This window comes from Sus scrofa, chromosome 9 (assembly GCF_000003025.6).
Source record: "Sus scrofa isolate TJ Tabasco breed Duroc chromosome 9, Sscrofa11.1, whole genome shotgun sequence".
Lineage (NCBI taxonomy): Eukaryota > Metazoa > Chordata > Mammalia > Artiodactyla > Suidae > Sus > Sus scrofa.
Window position 1 is genome coordinate 65,779,463 of NC_010451.4, and position 17,244 is coordinate 65,796,706.

Here is a 17,244-nt window from a genome sequence, read left to right on the forward strand (position 1 = left end):
AGACAAATGGCCTGGCTAGACTCTTCAATAAAATCAACATCATAAACACACACACGAAAATGCAGAGGATCCGCTGTAAAATAAGATTTCAGATAAATAATCCAATGTACTATGTGAAACTTCATCTCATCCTGGATCAAAAATCAGGTGAAAGAGCTCTAAAATTTTAGAAATTGAGAGGAACAAAATATCAACAATATGTAAGATTAGGGAATAGTTATTTTTCTTAGTGTGGGGACGTCATTGTGGTTATACAAGGTGAATGTCCTTCATTTAGGAGACGCATACATAATTTAGGAATAAAAGTTCACAATGTCTGTGACTAGCTTTCAATTGATTTCACGTAAAATCAATATATATACGGGGGGAGATAATTAGCAAAACATTTGCAATTGGTAAATCTAGTCAAAGGGTCTATGGGTGTCATTAAACCTTTCAATTTTTCTATGGGCATGATTTTTTTTTTAAATTTAATGTAGAAGAAATGAGATCAACTGGCCATAATTCAAACCAAATTGGCATCCTCAGGTTGGTGCTCAGGAATCCTGTGTTTCAAAAGTTCAGCTTGATGATTCAGACCCATGGCCCCACAAGATAACCACTTATCTTGTTGGTCCAAGTCTGGTTTCTGCTACTTCCTCTGTAGCTAGTGATAAGTGAGGGGAAGAAACACTAATTCTCTCAATAGAATTAGCCCAGCTGGTGGCCCAAGAGCTGATTCCCCGATGGTTCCACAAGCCAAGCCAATTATCTCAGACACATTCTGAATGGCCTTTGAGGGTCTTTTCTTTGATTTTTAAGGGCCACATGTGTGGCATGTGGAAGTTCCCAGGTTAGGGGTCCAATCGGAACTGCTACTGCCGGCCTACAGCACAGCCACGGAAACACAGGGTCCAAGCCAAATCTGCAAACTACACCACAGCTCATGGCAATACCTGATCCTTAAGCCGCTGATCGAGGCCACGGAGCAAACATGCATCCTCATGGTGACTCGTCAGGTTTGTAACCGCTGAGCCACTACAGGAACTCTGGGTCTTTTTTTATGTTATTGTTGGCCACACTTACAGCATATGGAAATTCCTAGGCCAAGGATTGAACATGTGTCTCAGCAGCGACCTGAGCCACAGCAGTGAAAACACCAGATCCTTAATCTGCTGAGCCACCAAGGAACTCCACAAATGCAAGAAATTTTACACTAAAGATCAGAAAAATTTAGGTCTCCATACAGCTACTATGAATTATTTTTATTGAAGAGGAAAAAAAAAAAAGTTTTCACTAGGAAAGCTTATATCCTTCTACACGGTTATACTGCTCCGAAGGGAGATCAAGGTAGGGAGGCATACAGGTTGTCGGAAATGAATGCAAGCTTTCAAGATAGAACTCTTCTCAGGAGCAGGGAGATGCCTGCAGTCAGGTTTCCTGGGTACCCAGTGGGCAGGGCAGATCCGAAAGAGATCCACCTGGGACATGGTTAGAGACCACTGCCCATAGCTACCCCAGATGTTGCCCCACTCCACATCCCCCACCCACCCCTTTGGTAGTGGAAGCCCTCCCTCATTGTTAAGCCATGGTCAGGCACCCGGAACTCTCCTGAAAAGCTAGTTTGGCTTTCTGAGCAGCCAGCCCTTCGGCGGCAAGGCTTGTAAGGGCTGAAGGCTGGCACTGCTGTGGATCACCCTCAGCCCACGGCACAGGGCGATGCTCACCAACACACCGCCAGCCACGCCACCAGCAATCCCCATGCCCACGGCTCTAGCCACCTTCCCTTTCCATGGTGGGCGCTGGGGCCTGGAAGAGTTGTCCATTTTCACTTCCAGGCCCTCATCGGCTAACTTCTGTTCCTCAGTGAGGGACTGATGGAAATCCAGGTTCACCAAGTTAGGAGGAAGGACCCTCAGCCCAAAATAGAGCCTCTTGACAAGCCTCAAGTTTTTTAACAGCTGGACGTCACACCGGTAGGTCCCAGAATCATACTCCTGGGCGGAACGAAACTTTATAAAGTGGGAACTGGCTCGGAAGGGTTTGAAGACTTCATCGTCAGTTGAGATGATACCCCGGGCAAGTCTCCAGGTGAATCGGAAAGCTTCCTGCCCAATCTCCAGGATGTCGGAACTCAGGCAGCTCAGCTTGAATTCCTTCCCTATAAGAATGGTGAAATGGAGCATTCCACAGATCCAGTTGGTCAGACATTCCAATCGCTGAGACTCACACTTCCTTCTCACTCCATCGGGGCCCACCTCACAGATGGTCTCCTCCTTATAGCCAAGGCCGCAGGTGACAGTACAGGTTGTGGCATTAACGACGACTTTCCCCACAGCTTCTTGCAGTTTCTTAGGGATGGCCAGTGTTTTCGGTGAAGTCACCACCAAAGGTAGATGGAAGGCCAACACCAGGCTCCCAAGGATGAAACTAGTGGCCAAAGTCTTCATGTCTTAGTAGACAGACATTTCACTACTCTCAGCCAAAACCCAAGATATTCCAAATCCTCTACGACATAACTTAATTCCTTCGATGTGAGACAGCCTCCAAAGTCAAAAGATATGTGTGCGTTGCCAGTAAAACAATACAACTTAAAAAAGGCCCAGTCCTTATTAACAGGCAGGGCCACAAGGCAGGGAAAAAAGTCACAACATCGATGCTTTACTATCTCTGCTTGTTAATGACCACCTAAGCAGTCTCCATTCTTTTCACATCCCTTTAATGAATTTAAATCCATCTCTTGGGAAGACAAAGATGAAAAGACTTCAGAGGCGGAAGTAAATTTCCAAATCACTTCAAATGCATAGTGAAGGTATACCCTCCCTCACCCCTTTCCATCCCCTATCCAAACTGTGGGGATCTGAACCCACAGGTTTCAAAATCCCAGTTAAATCTGAGCAAATAAGAAATCAAATACAGAGTCTAAAAAAAAAAAAAAAAAAAAAAGGATTAACTTGCATGAAGCTATTATTTGCTTTAAATGCTTAGGAGGACTTTAAAAAAAAAAAAAGGACTAAGATGACTGGACTGAAAGGCAAATGACTTACCCTTCCTGAATTTCTAATCTCCTCCTTTATAATACAAATTAAGACCTCCTTGCTTATTTCAAGAAGGTCACTTTGAGCATCAAAGTTTAAACTGTACATAAAAACACTTAGTACTAAGTGTGAAACTCTGTTCCTGTGCAAGGAATTTTAAATAGAAACGAAAATTCATGAAAACAAGGGCCAAGAGGCCTCTTAGAACCCGAATGCTTAGCAGAGAGATAGGCAATGTTAAGTGTGGCTCCTCTCCCACTTCTATTTCTTTTTTCTTTCTTTCTTTTTTTTTTTTTTTTGGTCTTTTTAGGGCCACACCCCTGGCATATGGAGGTTCCCAGGCTAGGGGTTGAATTGGAGCTGCAGCCACTGGCCTATGCAACAGCCATAGCAGCACCAGATCCCAGCTGTGTCTTTAACCTACACCACAGCTCATGGCAACGCCCGATCTTTAACCCACTAAGCGAGGCCAGGGATCGAACCTGCGTTCTCATGGATGCTAGTCAGATTCATTTCCACTGAGCCACGACAAGAACTCCTCCTCTCCCACTTCTAGGCACTCTTCCTTCCCAAGGGTACCGAAGATACATTCTGGGTGAGAGCGTACACAATTCTCCCCATCTCTCGGCCTAGTTCCTTCATCTTCTATAACATAAGGAGGAGCTCATCATTCACTTGGGTCAAGGTTGCTATGAGACAGCTATGACGTCAAAAAGATTCTCAGTCACATAACAGGAAAGACTAGTAAGTAGACACTCCGATTTAGAGGTGATTAAAATCAAAGACTTAAAAGGGCTTTATGAAACATCTTACTCTTTAGGAGACGAGTATTCAATGGATTTCAAAGCTATGTAATCTCAGGAGGAAAAGGGCTAATAAGGAGGAATGTAACTGTACTTACACTTTAAGAAAGATCCTTGGAAGGAGGAACCTGCTCTCTAGTGCTTCTGTAAATTCCTTGCACTGTGGTCTCTACAGAGCAGTTATACACACCGACGCCAAGTTAGGGAATTTGAACAGAGGTCATTCCTAGATGCCTTTGTGATCTGACACTAACTTTTTACCTGAATTGTTTATTTACAATCTTGTCTAGAGGACCATCTGACCACCCCTTAGCCCTTCCAGCTCTGAACCTCCACACAAAGATCTCCCGTCAACAAAGCAAGCTGCACTTTCCACCGTACAAAGCAGTGACTGCCGAGTTTCAGAAGTGACCAGTCTACAAACAAACACCTACACCTGTTCTTTAATAAAGATCCAATTTTATTTACAAAGCATTAAAGCTTTAGCAAGAAGTACCCAAGGCTAAGTCTCTTCTCGTACAAAACTGCAGAACATTAAAAAAACCAAAATGTCAGGGGCTGGGGCGGGGTGGTGGCAAAAGGGATGAGAATATGCATATATTGTATAAATCGAGAAAACCAGATTTTGGACAGAAGGTTTTAGGAGCTGAAATGGACAGATGGTTTTAGGAGCTGAAAAAAAAAAAAAAAAATTCCAAAAGCATAAATAATTATTAGGAGCTGCTGCCAGAGCCATTCTGACAGGGCTGAAGTTGATTTTCTCAGTAGCCAGTTTAGGAGGTGGGCAGAGCTTGAACATCCAAATGCACAGGCAGGGGACAGCCAGCTACTCTGCACGTAGAAATAAGGCAGAAACGTCTTGTATCACATGGTTTGCATATGACTGCAGCGTACAGCAGAGAGAGACGAAATGGAAATAATGTCTGCAAAACAAAAACCTGTCTAGCGACCCACCTATCAATCCCAACCACTGCTCTGATAAGAAATACACAGTGAAAATTCACAAAATGCACATCTGAGGAAAAAGTAGTGGCATCTAAAAATATAGACATTTTGCCACTGACTCAGGGAGAACTCTCACTTCAACTACTGAACATTTTGGTACTAAACATGGAATGGAAGTGGCTCTTGCTGATGTGATATTACTTTGATCTCTATGCTAAAATCCTTATCGGCTTGTTTGGCCGCCTACCGGAGCATCCGTCAACTGGTAGAGGTTTGCCGATAAGCACAGTGTTTGACTCTCCTTTGAGAATACTGTGGAAATGATTATGCAGATTTAAGCACTTCCAGTCAGCTACTCAGAGAGGCTGGAGAACCCTCTCCACACCTGGTTTTTTCCTTGGGGGATTTTCAGAGAATTTCAAACACCTAATGCACACATCCAGCCAATCTGCTACTTTTTATATAAAGAACAGCAAAAGCAAAAAGTAAAAAATTTTTTAAAAAGCTAAGCAACCTTTCACAGAAAGGAAGTGACTGGAAACATGTAGGAAGGAAAAGGGGCGTCGGACACAGGAGGGTAAATGCAATGGCTGACGGGAAGCTCAGACGTCCATAAGCAATGATAATAAAAAAAAAAAAAAAAAAAAAAAAAGGTTCCTTGATTTTTAAATTTGAACTGTGTTGTTGCTGCTTTGATTCTGGACGGTTTTATTTCAGTCCTTGCATAGATTCCCCCACCCCAATAAAAAAGAAGCTTGCTAAGAGACACCTTGGTTTGTTTCTGTCTCTGGAAGCCTGTATGGGTAAAACAACATAAACTACTAATGATTCTTTGCTGGAGAGAATGAAACTAGCTATCTTCAAAAACCATGATTAATGAGAATGAACCAATACCAGAGGGAAACATGCAATGAAAAGAAAACAAAGAAAAACCCTGACCCTCTTAGAGCCCAGCTTCTTGAGCAAAATGTTACAGTGTGTTAAAAAGAGGGGGCCTTTCTCATCTTTCTTTCCTTTTGGGAAATCTGAAATCTTTCAAGCACTTTCTCTTCTGCCCATCCTAGGTAACACAATATGGAAATACAGGAGGTATCGGTGAGTGGCTAAGTTTAAAAATGGAAGAAAGAATGTGCAACAGAAGTTTTTCTAGGATGCAGCCAGCAGAATTTCAGATAAGGACAAGTCACTCAAGGACATGCACTGAGGAGGGAAGACAACTAGGAGATAGGAGATGACAGGCCGAAATGCTGCTGGGTACAGGAAAGATAGACGAGCAAAACAGGAATCTCTTCTCCAGCAACATAACAAGCATTAAAGTTTAAATGAGTCAAAACTCCTGTTTGATGTCTTCACAAATCCTCATTCCTGAGAGCCTATTTGGACTTATGCTTGAAAGGGAAGGGACGTATACTCTTCTTCCATAATTCGCTTCTTCATTTCAAACATAAAATTCACTCCTTCCACCTCCTGGGTGGAAGACAAGAGGCCTTTGTCTTAAAGTCAATCTCAAATCACTGACCACAGTGTCCAGAGGCCACACGACGGCAGAGCAGAGAAGAACGAAGAACTTCAAGGGTGTTCATAACAGTTCTGAGATTGCTCCCCCTGCTAAAGAGATTAGAAATAAAAAGACTTTGTTTAGCATCAACTTAGACCATTACTCTCCAGAACAGAAACACTGACGGAGGCTGGATGACGCGTGACAAGCACACATGGGCTAAGAATTCCCCCCCTTTCACTTAAAACCAACTCCAACTCCCAATTACTCTTTGCTGAAGCAACAAGGAGTCCAAATCCCAAGCCCCCACCCGAGTAATGCTCTCAGCACTGCCTCAAAAGGGGGAAAAAATGGCAAAATGATCAGTGTTCTACACATTTTCCCAGCTGTTAACCATTCTCCAAATAAAGCTCTCTATTCTAAAGAATGCAGTAAGCAGAAGAAAGGAGACCGTAGGGTAGTGCATCTTCCAATCTTTCGTATGTTAGACTCTTTCATCACTGAATGATTAACAGTGAGCATCGAACCCTTTTCAAAACACCCCCGGTTCCTCAAGTGACACACTCAGCACCTCAGAATCCCAAATATGGTGACATGCTAATGAAAACTGTCGGCATTTCTAGGCACCAACAACAGATCGATGAATAAAATCCTAAATAATAAAATCAAAGGAACACTTCCCTGATTACTCCATAGAAGCTGTTCAATCTCTGAGGGACATCCTTAAATGGGCTGCTGTGAAATATTAACTAGGAAGTGTAAAACGAGAACAAGGTGAAGAAAGTCCTCCCAGGCTCATCTGGAACGGGGAAGAACTTGCCACCTGAAGGTAAAATGGTTACAAATAACTGCCCAGGTCATGAAAGAAAAGAACCTGTTCATAAACTTTGCTTTTAACCTGATTTCTTTCGGTTCGAGCACAGATGAAAATGGGCAATAAAAATAAACTCCAATTTGCCTGAGACTAGACCGAAATTGTAAGACACAAAACTCTCCTGGATGCTACCTGTCAAAAATCAAATTGAAACTTTATGTACAGTTCAGTAAGATAAAAAAGTATACTTCAGCATCTGTTTTTCAGGTCTCAACATAAAACATAATTAACCTCTTGGGTGGGTTTTTTTTTTTTAAATCTTGAAATGAAACCATCTATTCACAGGACTCAACCATGCCTTTAACACTTTAAGGCTGGTTTCCCTGATGGTTTTTACCGGTACTCTGACCAATTTGGTTTTAAGACAGTTTAAAAATGAACACAACACTGACATTTTTCGCCGAAATCATGAGAGGAAAAAGTGGCTTGCATTAATAATGGGCACTCAGGATGACTAACGAGCTACATCATATGGATTATCTGAGGTCAGTTGAACAGACCAGAAACAAAGCTTGTTGATGCACCAGACAACAAACCAATGCCCAAGCAAGCAAGTCTTCGCACAAGATAAGATACACAGAAAACAGCAACAAAGCAGAAGACCTCCAGGTTACGTAAACATCTGCCCCAAGGACAGATGTTATTTGGCTGCAACATGGTGGGAATCTCTACTAATACAAAGTTAAGACAAAGTCAGTTCATGGTGACTAGCTGGTATTGCTACTTCCCAAAAGCAGCTAAGCCAGGGTGGCCTAAAAAAATTCTGGATATTAATTTTCAAATATTACCTTAATCAGCTAAGAAGACCACACCAAATGAGAAAGAATATCCACTAGCCATCTAAAAATCTGATTTTGGCAGGAGTTCATAAATTAGTCTTTGAGAGACTGACCATTTTTTAAGAAGGAAGGGGGAATTCCTGTCACGGCTCAGCGGGAACAAATCTGACTAGTATCCATGAGGACGCAGGTTCAGTTACTAGCCTCGCTCAGTGGGTTAAGGATCCAGAGTTGCTGTGAGCTGTGGTGTAGGCTGGCAGGTACAGCTCTGATTCGACCCCTAGCCTGGGAACCCTCATATGCCACAGATATGGCCCTAAAAAGACCAAAAATAAAAGATAAAAGGGAGGAAGATGGAAGCCTACCACCAACCATTTAAAACAATCACAGGTTCAGGCAGTGAACAGGATATGGTTCAGAGGCCCAGGGTGGTGCGGCCAGAAGCATGGAAAACTATGCGGGGTCTGTCGGTCCCCAGAAGTAGCACTTCTGCTCTCTTTGGCCTCTGCCACCTTTGACAGGTACAGACTGCCCCGTTCATGCCCACCATCCCACAAGGCCTTTAACCACGTATGTGACAGACCACAACTTGGTCACACCTGCTACTGACAGTGTTCACTGCCAATGAGCCCCAGTTCTTGGGCAATCCTTGAGCAGTCACAGGGCAACCAGGACACTGGTGGTTCTGCTCACATCTCAAGTTTCTACCCTGAGGACTGTCTCTAGAGAGTATCTGATAAGGTAACCAGGGGGGGATCTGATAGATGGTGCTTTGTCAGTCTAGACTTTCTGAAAGGTCCCCAGCTCAGAGCTACCCTCACCAGGCTTCACTGATGGGTCATCACTCATCACAGAATGTGAGTCTTCATAGATGTGGGTCCACTGGTACTGTCCAATACTGATGAGCTGTTTGATAGGGAAGACTTTTCTACAGCCCCAGATTCCAGATGGCTAGATTATTCCTGTGGTGGTCTATGGCTCTTCAACTGTCCCCTGAAATGCATAATCTCCTGTTGCAACATGCAGCAGACTACATCATCTTTGTCAGGGCTAATCAGGGCTTAGCGAACAGTTTCTTCAGTAACCATCAATTGCACATATTAACAACAGTTAGCATTTATCTAACTTGAGCAGTAAAACAGCCTACACCTAGAATCTTGTCTTCAATTTGGTTCTTATGCAAAAGTAGGGCATCCCTGAGGAGGAGAGGCGCACGAAGCACTGAATCTACAGCTATACCCATCAGACTGAACAGATCTCTGAAGACGGTTCAACCTCAGGCATTCAGGACTGGGATTCATGTCTTATTGTCTGGTAGAACATCCACGAGGACAGCATGTTGCTTTGTACTGAAAATCTCCAAGGTGTAGAAGAACATGAGATATAAAGAGTTTTTGAAGCCACATGAAAACCAACAGCATGTGTCAGCCTGCCTCTGTCTTCTCTGGGTCCTCTAAGCTGAACATGGTATTACATGAAGCCCCACCTTTGGCCAGAGAATCCCACACAAAAGATGACAGGTGGTCCCGAAAGTGAACAGGGGGTCCTGAAACTGAGATTTCTGATGGCATTATGGGATACTCAGTTTCACCACTCTCCCCCAGATTCACAGCCTTCACAAAGATCCAAACCACTCTGCAGCTGGTGGGAAAAACTAGGTGCAGCCCTTTTGACGAAGTCTTGGGACTAAAACAATCCTGCCTCCTGTGAGGCTTTTTAATGATCCTGCTCCTCAGTGCACACTGGGGTTTGTTCTGGCTGTTTCAGTTTTGGGGCCTCCTACTCAGGAAAAGGCCAAGGAACCAAGGCTGGAGAAGAAAGGAGAAAACGGGAAGAAGGAAGTACAGATTACACGGGCAAGTACGCGATGCGCACCCTCACGAGAGGCTGGGAAAATGTCTGCAGCAAGCTATGCAGTTGTTTTGTCTGTGTGTTCTCAGAAAGCACATCATCATTCTGGCCTTCTTATGGAAAAGGCTCCTCTAGTCCTTTTCAAGGGTGATGCCGTTAAAATAGGTGCCTCTATGAGTTGGCTGACCAAATCAAGTGCCTGATAAAGATGAGGTAGAAAGTAAAAATCCAGTCTGAAGCACCCTATTTCAAGACACAAGTTCTAGTCTTTAATGAGGTCGGTACCTCTTCCAATCTTCTCCACTAAGAAGGCCCCTGATTATGATACCCACTTCTAGAAGGAGCTTGAAATGCTGACTTGCATAAACACCAAAAATATTTATTTTAGATAAAGCTCAGTATTTCAATGTGACATTTTGATAACTTTAGGGAAAAAAAAGTCCATTCCTTTAGGGCTATGTAAACTTTTCAACTTTTTTTTTTTTTTTTTTCCGCTTTTTTGTCATTTCTAGGGCTGCTCCCGTGGCACATGGAGGTTCCTAGGCTAGGGGTCTAATCGGAGATGTAGCCACCAGCCTACACCAGAGCCACAGCAACGGGGGATCCGAGCCACGTCTGCAACCTACACCACAGCTCACGGCAATGCTGGATCCTCAACCCACTGAGCGAGGCCAGGGATCGAACCTGCAACCTCATGGTTCCTAGTCGGATTTGTTAAACACTGAGCCACAACGTGAATCCTTATTTATTTATTTATTTATTTATTTTTTCTTTTTAGGGCTGCATCTATGGCATATGGAAGCTCCCAGCCTAGGAGCTGAATTGGAGCTGTAGCTGCCAGTCTACGCCACACCCATAGCAACGCTAGATTCAAAATGCATCGTCAACCTATGCCACAGCTTGTGGCAATGCCAGATCCTTAACCCACTGAGTGAGGCCAGGGATCGAACCCCATATCCTCATGGATACTAGTCGCTGAGCCACAATGGAAACTTCAATTTTTTTTTTTTTTTTTAATGGCCATGGCCTATGGAAGTTTCCAGGCCAGGGACTGAATTTGAGCTGCAGCTGTGGCAACATGGGATCAAACTGAGGCCTCTGCAGCAACCCAAGCCAGTGCAACTGGATTTTTTAACCTACTGCACCATAGTGGGAACACCTTTATTTAAACTTTAAATTGTTTTTTCTGTCATGGCATCAGCTTATGTAAGTAGTATATTATATAAGGTAGGATTTTTATCTATATTAGTCGATTATTAACCTGCAATCTTTGTTGGCAATGCTCATATAATTCCAGGATATTGAAAGTGTATCTAAGGATCTGATACTGCAGTGAGCTACGGCCCCAGGCCAGCAGCTGCAGCTCCCATTCAACCCAACCTGGGAACTTCCACATGCTGTGGGTGTGGCCTAAAAAAAGCGAAAATAATAACAACAGTAAAAATAGATACTAGGTGGTAACATGCTCAGGGGAGGACTGTTGTTGGGAAAAAATGCTGGTGCTCAGTGGCATGGTGTTGGACTGTGAAAAACATAAAAGCCTAAATCTAGTGAACTTGAGGGGGAATACTCAAAATGATGAGGAACTGACTCTGTTTCAGACGCTCTGTAGAAGAGAATTCATATTCACAATGCTTAACTGACTTAAGGAAGTGTTTTGCATTCCAGTGCATGTCATTGCATTTGGAATAATGCATTTAAATTAAAATTTTAAAGGGGGAAAAAACCCCTAAATACGACCAATGGCATTTTGTCAGTCCTGCCTCTGAATCTACTGACCTAGCAACAGAGAAGTCACAGTACTGTAGTAACTAAAGCAGCACCTACAGATAAAACAAAGTTTCCAAAACCCAACCTCTGAGTAGAAATGGACTATGATTTGATGACTGTTTTCCAACCGAGATGCCATTTAGCCAAGATTTACAAGCATTTTACAGGAAATTCAAACTGTTCTCCATCTCCCCTGCCCCCCACCCAAATCCTCCAGTCAGGTAAAAGTGCGAAAACTCAGTACATTTCAAGAGACTTGGGTGTTAAGAAGTTACACAGTTTCTGTCTCTTTGGTAGTCTGCTCCTGTTTGGAAAAAAACAAAAAAAAAACAAAAAAAAAAACAAACACCTCATCTTCTTCCTTAACATGACAGTACAACTAACAACTCCACCACTGCTTCTAGACTATTGGGAGAGGAAAAAAAAAAAAAAAAAAAAAAACACCACCTCTCGGATTAGAACAATTTGAAGAGAGAGAGAAAAAAAAAAAGATGCTACAGTTAAACAGTCAGGGGCTATATGAAGAAGCTCATATTTCTGCTTATCTGTCTGAGACAAAACAAAAACATAGGAGCAAACAAAGATGCGAAAATGAATTAAAAACCAGGGGTTCTTTTGGGGTCATGGATTCCTACAGGAATCCAGTGACATGTACAGGCATCTTCCCTACAAAAATATTCACACATTATTCTGCATATAAGATCAAGGGAATGGAGAGCCTCTGAAACCTAGTTATGGACCCAAGGTTAAGAGCCACTGAATTAAGCCAAATCTAGTTTAGCCTGCCCTTATAAGCAGCTTTAACTCAGAGATTATCTGCCACTGGGAAAAAAGGAAGGAAGGGAGGAAAAAAAATGCTGCAGTGAAACGGAGTCAGGGGCTGTACAAAGCAAGGCCACGAAGCAAGCCAGACAGTGCTCCCAGTGTGTCCTTACCTGTCAAGGGCTGGCTGAGCTCCGCCTGCACTTTACCCTTCGCTGATCCTTCCAGAGGTAAACCTCTGTCCCCTTTGTAGAGTTTCGGTTTAAATGGAGAATCTTTCTCTTTACCTTTTGATCCTTTAGGCCGGCCTGCTTGCTTCTTCTTGGATTTGCCATCCCCCTTCACACCCAGTAGTGGATGGACTTCTGTAAAAGGACAAATAGGCATGGGAAGGAATCCACACATCACCCAACCGAGCACGCGCCAAGCCATCTATCCACGGGCAAAGAACTTTGCTCTTGTGTTCCCGGATCCACTAATTCAAAGAGAAAAGTTTTGCTTTGTTTATTAATTCCCAGATCCACTAATACAGGAGAAAAGTTTGCTTTGTTTATTAATTATGAAATGATAAAAGAGGGGCCAGGAGTTCCCACTGTGGCTCAGCAGGTTACAAACCCAACTAGTATCCATGAGGATGTGGGTTCGATCCCTGGCCTTGTTCTGTGGGTTAAGATTTAGTGTTGCCACTAGCTGCGACGTAGGTCAAAGATACAGCTAGGATCTTGCATTGCTGTGGCTGTGGCGCAGGCCAGCAGCTGAAGCTCTGATGTGACCCCTAGCCTGGGAACTTTCCATATGCCACAGGTATGGCCCTAAAAAGCAAAAAAATAAATAAATAAAAAAGAGTGACCATTACATGTGAAACAGCTGCTTGGCCAAAGAACACACAGGGCCTAGGTGGTTCATCCTATGCCTATGTGGTTCATACTATGCTATAGCCGCTCTAAATGGAAAAGGTAGCTGAGAGATACACTGTTACTTTATCACACAGGCCAGAACAGGAATGCACACATGAACACCAGGCATGTGAGAGCAGAAAGGGAATGGGCTTTGAAACTCCACAGACCAGGGTAAGGATCCAGACTCTTCCATGTGATTAAAGAGGCTTCCACAGCAATGAGGTCCCACTGTATGGCACAGAAAACTATATCCAATCTCTTGGAAAAGACCATGAAGGAAGAAAATATGAGAAAAATAATGTATATATGCATATGACTGGGTTACTTTGCTGTACAGCAGAAAATGGCACAACATTGTAAATCAACTACCCTTAAAAACAAAACAAGACTTCCAGAGTCAGACCGTAAAAGTAGGCAGGAAGAATGAAGACTGTCCAAGTCTGACTGGTACTTTACCACTGAATGAGAATCTTGGGGAAGAAGTAGGGGAAGAAGATTGGTACTGAAAAAACTCTGAGCCAGACATCAGAAGACTTAAAGCGTTCCCATATGAGGCAAAATACTGAAGGCAGAATCTCCCTACTTTAAGAGAGAAGTGGGCGTTCCCGTTGTGGCTTAGCAGTAACAAACCCAACTAGTATCCATGAGGACTTGGGTTCAATCCCTGGCCTTGCTCAGTGGGCTAAGGATCTGGTGGTGCCATGAGCTATGGTGTAGGTCACAGACACAGCTTGGATCCCTTGTTGCTGTGGCTATGGTGTAGGCCGGCAGCTGTAGCTCTGATTCAACACCTAGCCTGGGAACTTCCATAGCCACAGGTGCAGTCCTAAAAAGACAAAGAGAGAGAGAAGCAAAAGCTGATAACGTTATTACAAAGTTGTAAAGCACTATAAAAAAGACTGATGGGGGAGTTCCCGTTGTTGCTCAGTGGTTAACGAATCCAACTAGGAACTATGAGGACTTGGGTTCAATTCCTGGCCTCGCTCAGTAGGTTAAGGATCTGGTGTTGCTGTGAGATGTGGTGTAGGTTGCAGACACGGCTCGGATCCTGTGTTGCTGTGGCGTAGGCTGGCAGCTACAGCTCCGAGTAGACCCCTAGCTTGGGAACCTCCAAATGCCGCAGGAGCAGCCACAGAAAAGGCAAAAAGACAAAAAGACAAAAAAAAAAAAAAAAAAAAAAAAAGACTGATGGGAAAATTCCTTTAATGGAAAATCACCCAAACAGGGAATTACCAAATTATGCTGGAGAGTAGAGTGGTGTCTATCAGGTGAGAGAGAGATGATGAGGCTCTTACCATCATTTGGTACTCCTTGCAGTTCAATATTGGTTGTTTTGGGTTTCTTCTTAGGTGGCTGGGACCCATCTGCTGAAGACTGCCTCTTCTTCTCTGAACTAGCCCCTTCATCCATCAGGGAGGTTTGGACTGCATCCGGTGGGGGGCCATAAGGATTTTCTTCTGGGTCTTCTACCTCAGGGGCAATGGGTAAATATAATAGAGCCTTTGAATCTTCCAGCTCTTCATCACTATGTGGAACAGGATCAGAAAAGGGATAGGAAAAAAGAGGAGAAAGTTGCTTAAACCATGAACCCTTCCTCTAAGGCAGAATCACCTATATTAACCATAAGCAACAGGCATGGATCAAGAATGTCAAGAAAGGAGTTCCTGTTGTGGTGCAGTGGAAACGAAACCAACCAGTATCCATGAGGATACTGGTTCGATCCCTGGCCTCGCTCAGTGGATTAAGGATCCGGCACTGCTGTGAGCTATGAGCTGTGGTGTAGGTCGCAGACAGCACTGGGATCCCACATTGCTGTGCCTGTGGTATAGGCCAGCAACTACAGCTCCAATTCGACCCCTAGCCTGGGAACTCCAATATGCTGTGGGTGTGGCCCTAAAAAGGAAAAAAAAAAAAAAAAAAAAAGAAGAAGAAAGAAGAAAAAGAAAGAGAGCCAAGATGAGTAAAAGGACATCAGACTTGATTGATATCATCAGCAGGAGGAGTTCCTGTTGCGGCTCAGTGGTAACAAACCCGATGAGTATCCATGAGGATGTGGGTTCGATCTCTGGCCTCGCTCAGTGGGTTAAGGATCCAGCATTGCTGTGACCTGTGGTGTAGGTTGAAAAGGCAGCTCAGATCTGGCGTGGTTGTGGCTGTGGCTGGCAGCTGTAGCTGATTTGACCCCTAGCCTGGGAATCTCCATATGCCACAGCCACAACCCTAAAAAAACAAACCAAAAATCATCAGCAGAAAACATAAATGGAATAAACAAATTATTTCAATACTCTTATGAATTTCTGTCATGGGAGAAAGGAAGGGATGTCTTGTATACCAAAGGAGTTATCTCTTTGAGCTAACAGGTAGATGGGACTGAAGGAACAGCCAGGGGAGTGAGCAGCATACCACCCGAGACTGAGGAGCAGGGGAGCCTCAAGGCCCACAGCCTTTAGCAGTGGCTCACCTGCTACAGAAAGCAGCAATAGGATCCACACTGGTGACATCCACTTCCTCGTCCTCTGCAGCATCAGCCCCTGTAGGACACAAACAGCACAGGTGTGAAAAGAAGTGCAAAATGACTTTTTACATGCAGCTGATGGTTTTCATAAACTAAAATCCAGGAGGACCAAAAGAGGACACCAAATAGTTCACACGACTGAGTCACTTAGCAAACGTGTGCGAAATCTCCACCATATGCTAGGCACTGGGAATAGAGCAATGCCCAGGAGAGCTGGGAACAGTTCTTCAGTAAAAGCTTCCTAAGGCTGACTGGGGAGACAGATACAAACAGATAATTTAAGTTCAATATAGTAAGTGTTACCGTACAGGTAGGCCAGCGCAACGTGCCAAGGAGAAACAAGTTGCGTGGAAGTTTTTCAGGAAGGCTTCACGACACAGTCTGGTAATAGCAATACAATCCAGAACATCCTGCAGCCCTGATGGTCTTCCTAAGACGCCATGAGGCATGTTAAGTTATCCAGTATCACCACAGAAGGACTAGCACACTTTCAGGCTGGAGAGAACTAATAACCTCACTCCCAGCTCTCAGATTCCTGGCACCATCCAGTAGCCAGACAGCCAATGACTTGTGGCATTAATCACTCACTGACAGTGCTACCGGGCATGCTAAGCATCCATATACACAAACCTCGGCCAGAGGTAAAGCTCTGTGTTTAGACGCTATGGGGATATGAAGTCAAAACTTTATTCTCATGGAGCTTCCTATCTAGACATTCAGAAGCCAAGATATAAAAACAGTAAGCATCACAATGAGCATCATAATAGCAAATAACACGTAAATGCTCATTATGGCCTAGACACTACAGTGAGTGCTTTACATGAATTATCTTATTTATTCCCCCACAAACCCTAAAAGGTGGGTTCTATTACTACCCCCCCCTTTTTAATCCTTTTGCCATTTCTTGGGCCACTCTCGTGGCATATGGAGGTTCCCAGGCTAGGGGTCCAATCGGAGCTGTAGCCACCGGCCTATACCACAGCCACAGCAACGTGGGATCCGAGCCGCGTCTGCGACCTACACCACAGCTCACGGCAACACCGGATCCTTAACCCACTGAGCAAGGCCAGGGATCGAACCCGCAAGCTCATGGTTCCTAGTTGGATTCATTAACCACTGCGCCACGGCAGAAACTCCCCCCAATTTTTTTTTATATGTAAGGAAGTTCAGGCTTAAAGAATAAATATTCTGCCCGAGGCAGACGGGCTCCAGTGGCAATACCCGACACCAGCTGAACACCTGGCATGTGTGGGTGGCATGGCTAGGTGCTGCATGCAAATCCTCATGTAATCAACGGTAATTAGTCAGGAAATACAAAGCAAAATGTTAAGAGTTGCTTCAGTCCTAGTAATGCCCATGTTAAGCCCTTAGTTAATGCCTTACAAAGAAAGATTCCAAAAACACTGTCAAAACTTTAAGTTTAGGGGGGGAAAAATCATTTTAGACCAAGTGCTGAAGTAAATTTTCCACACAGATTATGATGACTACTAAGTAAAACAATCATTTTTCCTTTCGGAAGTACTGTTTGCAG

General features: G+C 43.9%; 2 protein-coding genes across 4 annotated transcripts in view; both read right to left on the minus strand.

Annotated features, from left to right (window-relative positions):
* Positions 1,058 to 3,369, minus strand: TMEM81 (transmembrane protein 81). Its single transcript, XM_003357403.5, has one exon. It carries the CDS (start codon positions 2,427 to 2,429, stop codon positions 1,599 to 1,601), a length of 831 nt encoding a protein of 276 aa, XP_003357451.3. The 5' UTR covers positions 2,430 to 3,369; the 3' UTR covers positions 1,058 to 1,598.
* The window catches only part of RBBP5 (RB binding protein 5, histone lysine methyltransferase complex subunit), a 37,957-nt gene continuing 24,975 nt past the window's right edge, over positions 4,263 to 17,244 (minus strand). For 2 of the 3 annotated variants that reach the window (XM_003482655.4, XM_013979609.2), the window contains exons 11-14: positions 15,660 to 15,729; positions 14,494 to 14,723; positions 12,473 to 12,664; positions 4,263 to 6,373 (exon numbers count right to left, since the gene is read on the minus strand). In XM_003482655.4, the coding sequence (XP_003482703.1) occupies positions 6,345 to 6,373; positions 12,473 to 12,664; positions 14,494 to 14,723; positions 15,660 to 15,729 (521 nt within the window). In that variant the 3' untranslated portion in view covers positions 4,263 to 6,344. The remainder of the gene's footprint in view (positions 6,374 to 12,472; positions 12,665 to 14,493; positions 14,724 to 15,659; positions 15,730 to 17,244) is intronic. The other variant, XM_003482656.4, reaches the window with a different exon arrangement.

Excerpts from the sequence above, each read along its gene's own strand:
- TMEM81 (XM_003357403.5), bottom strand. The coding sequence starts at position 2,429 with ATGAAGACTTTGGCCACTAGTTTCATCCTTGGGAGCCTGGTGTTGGCC.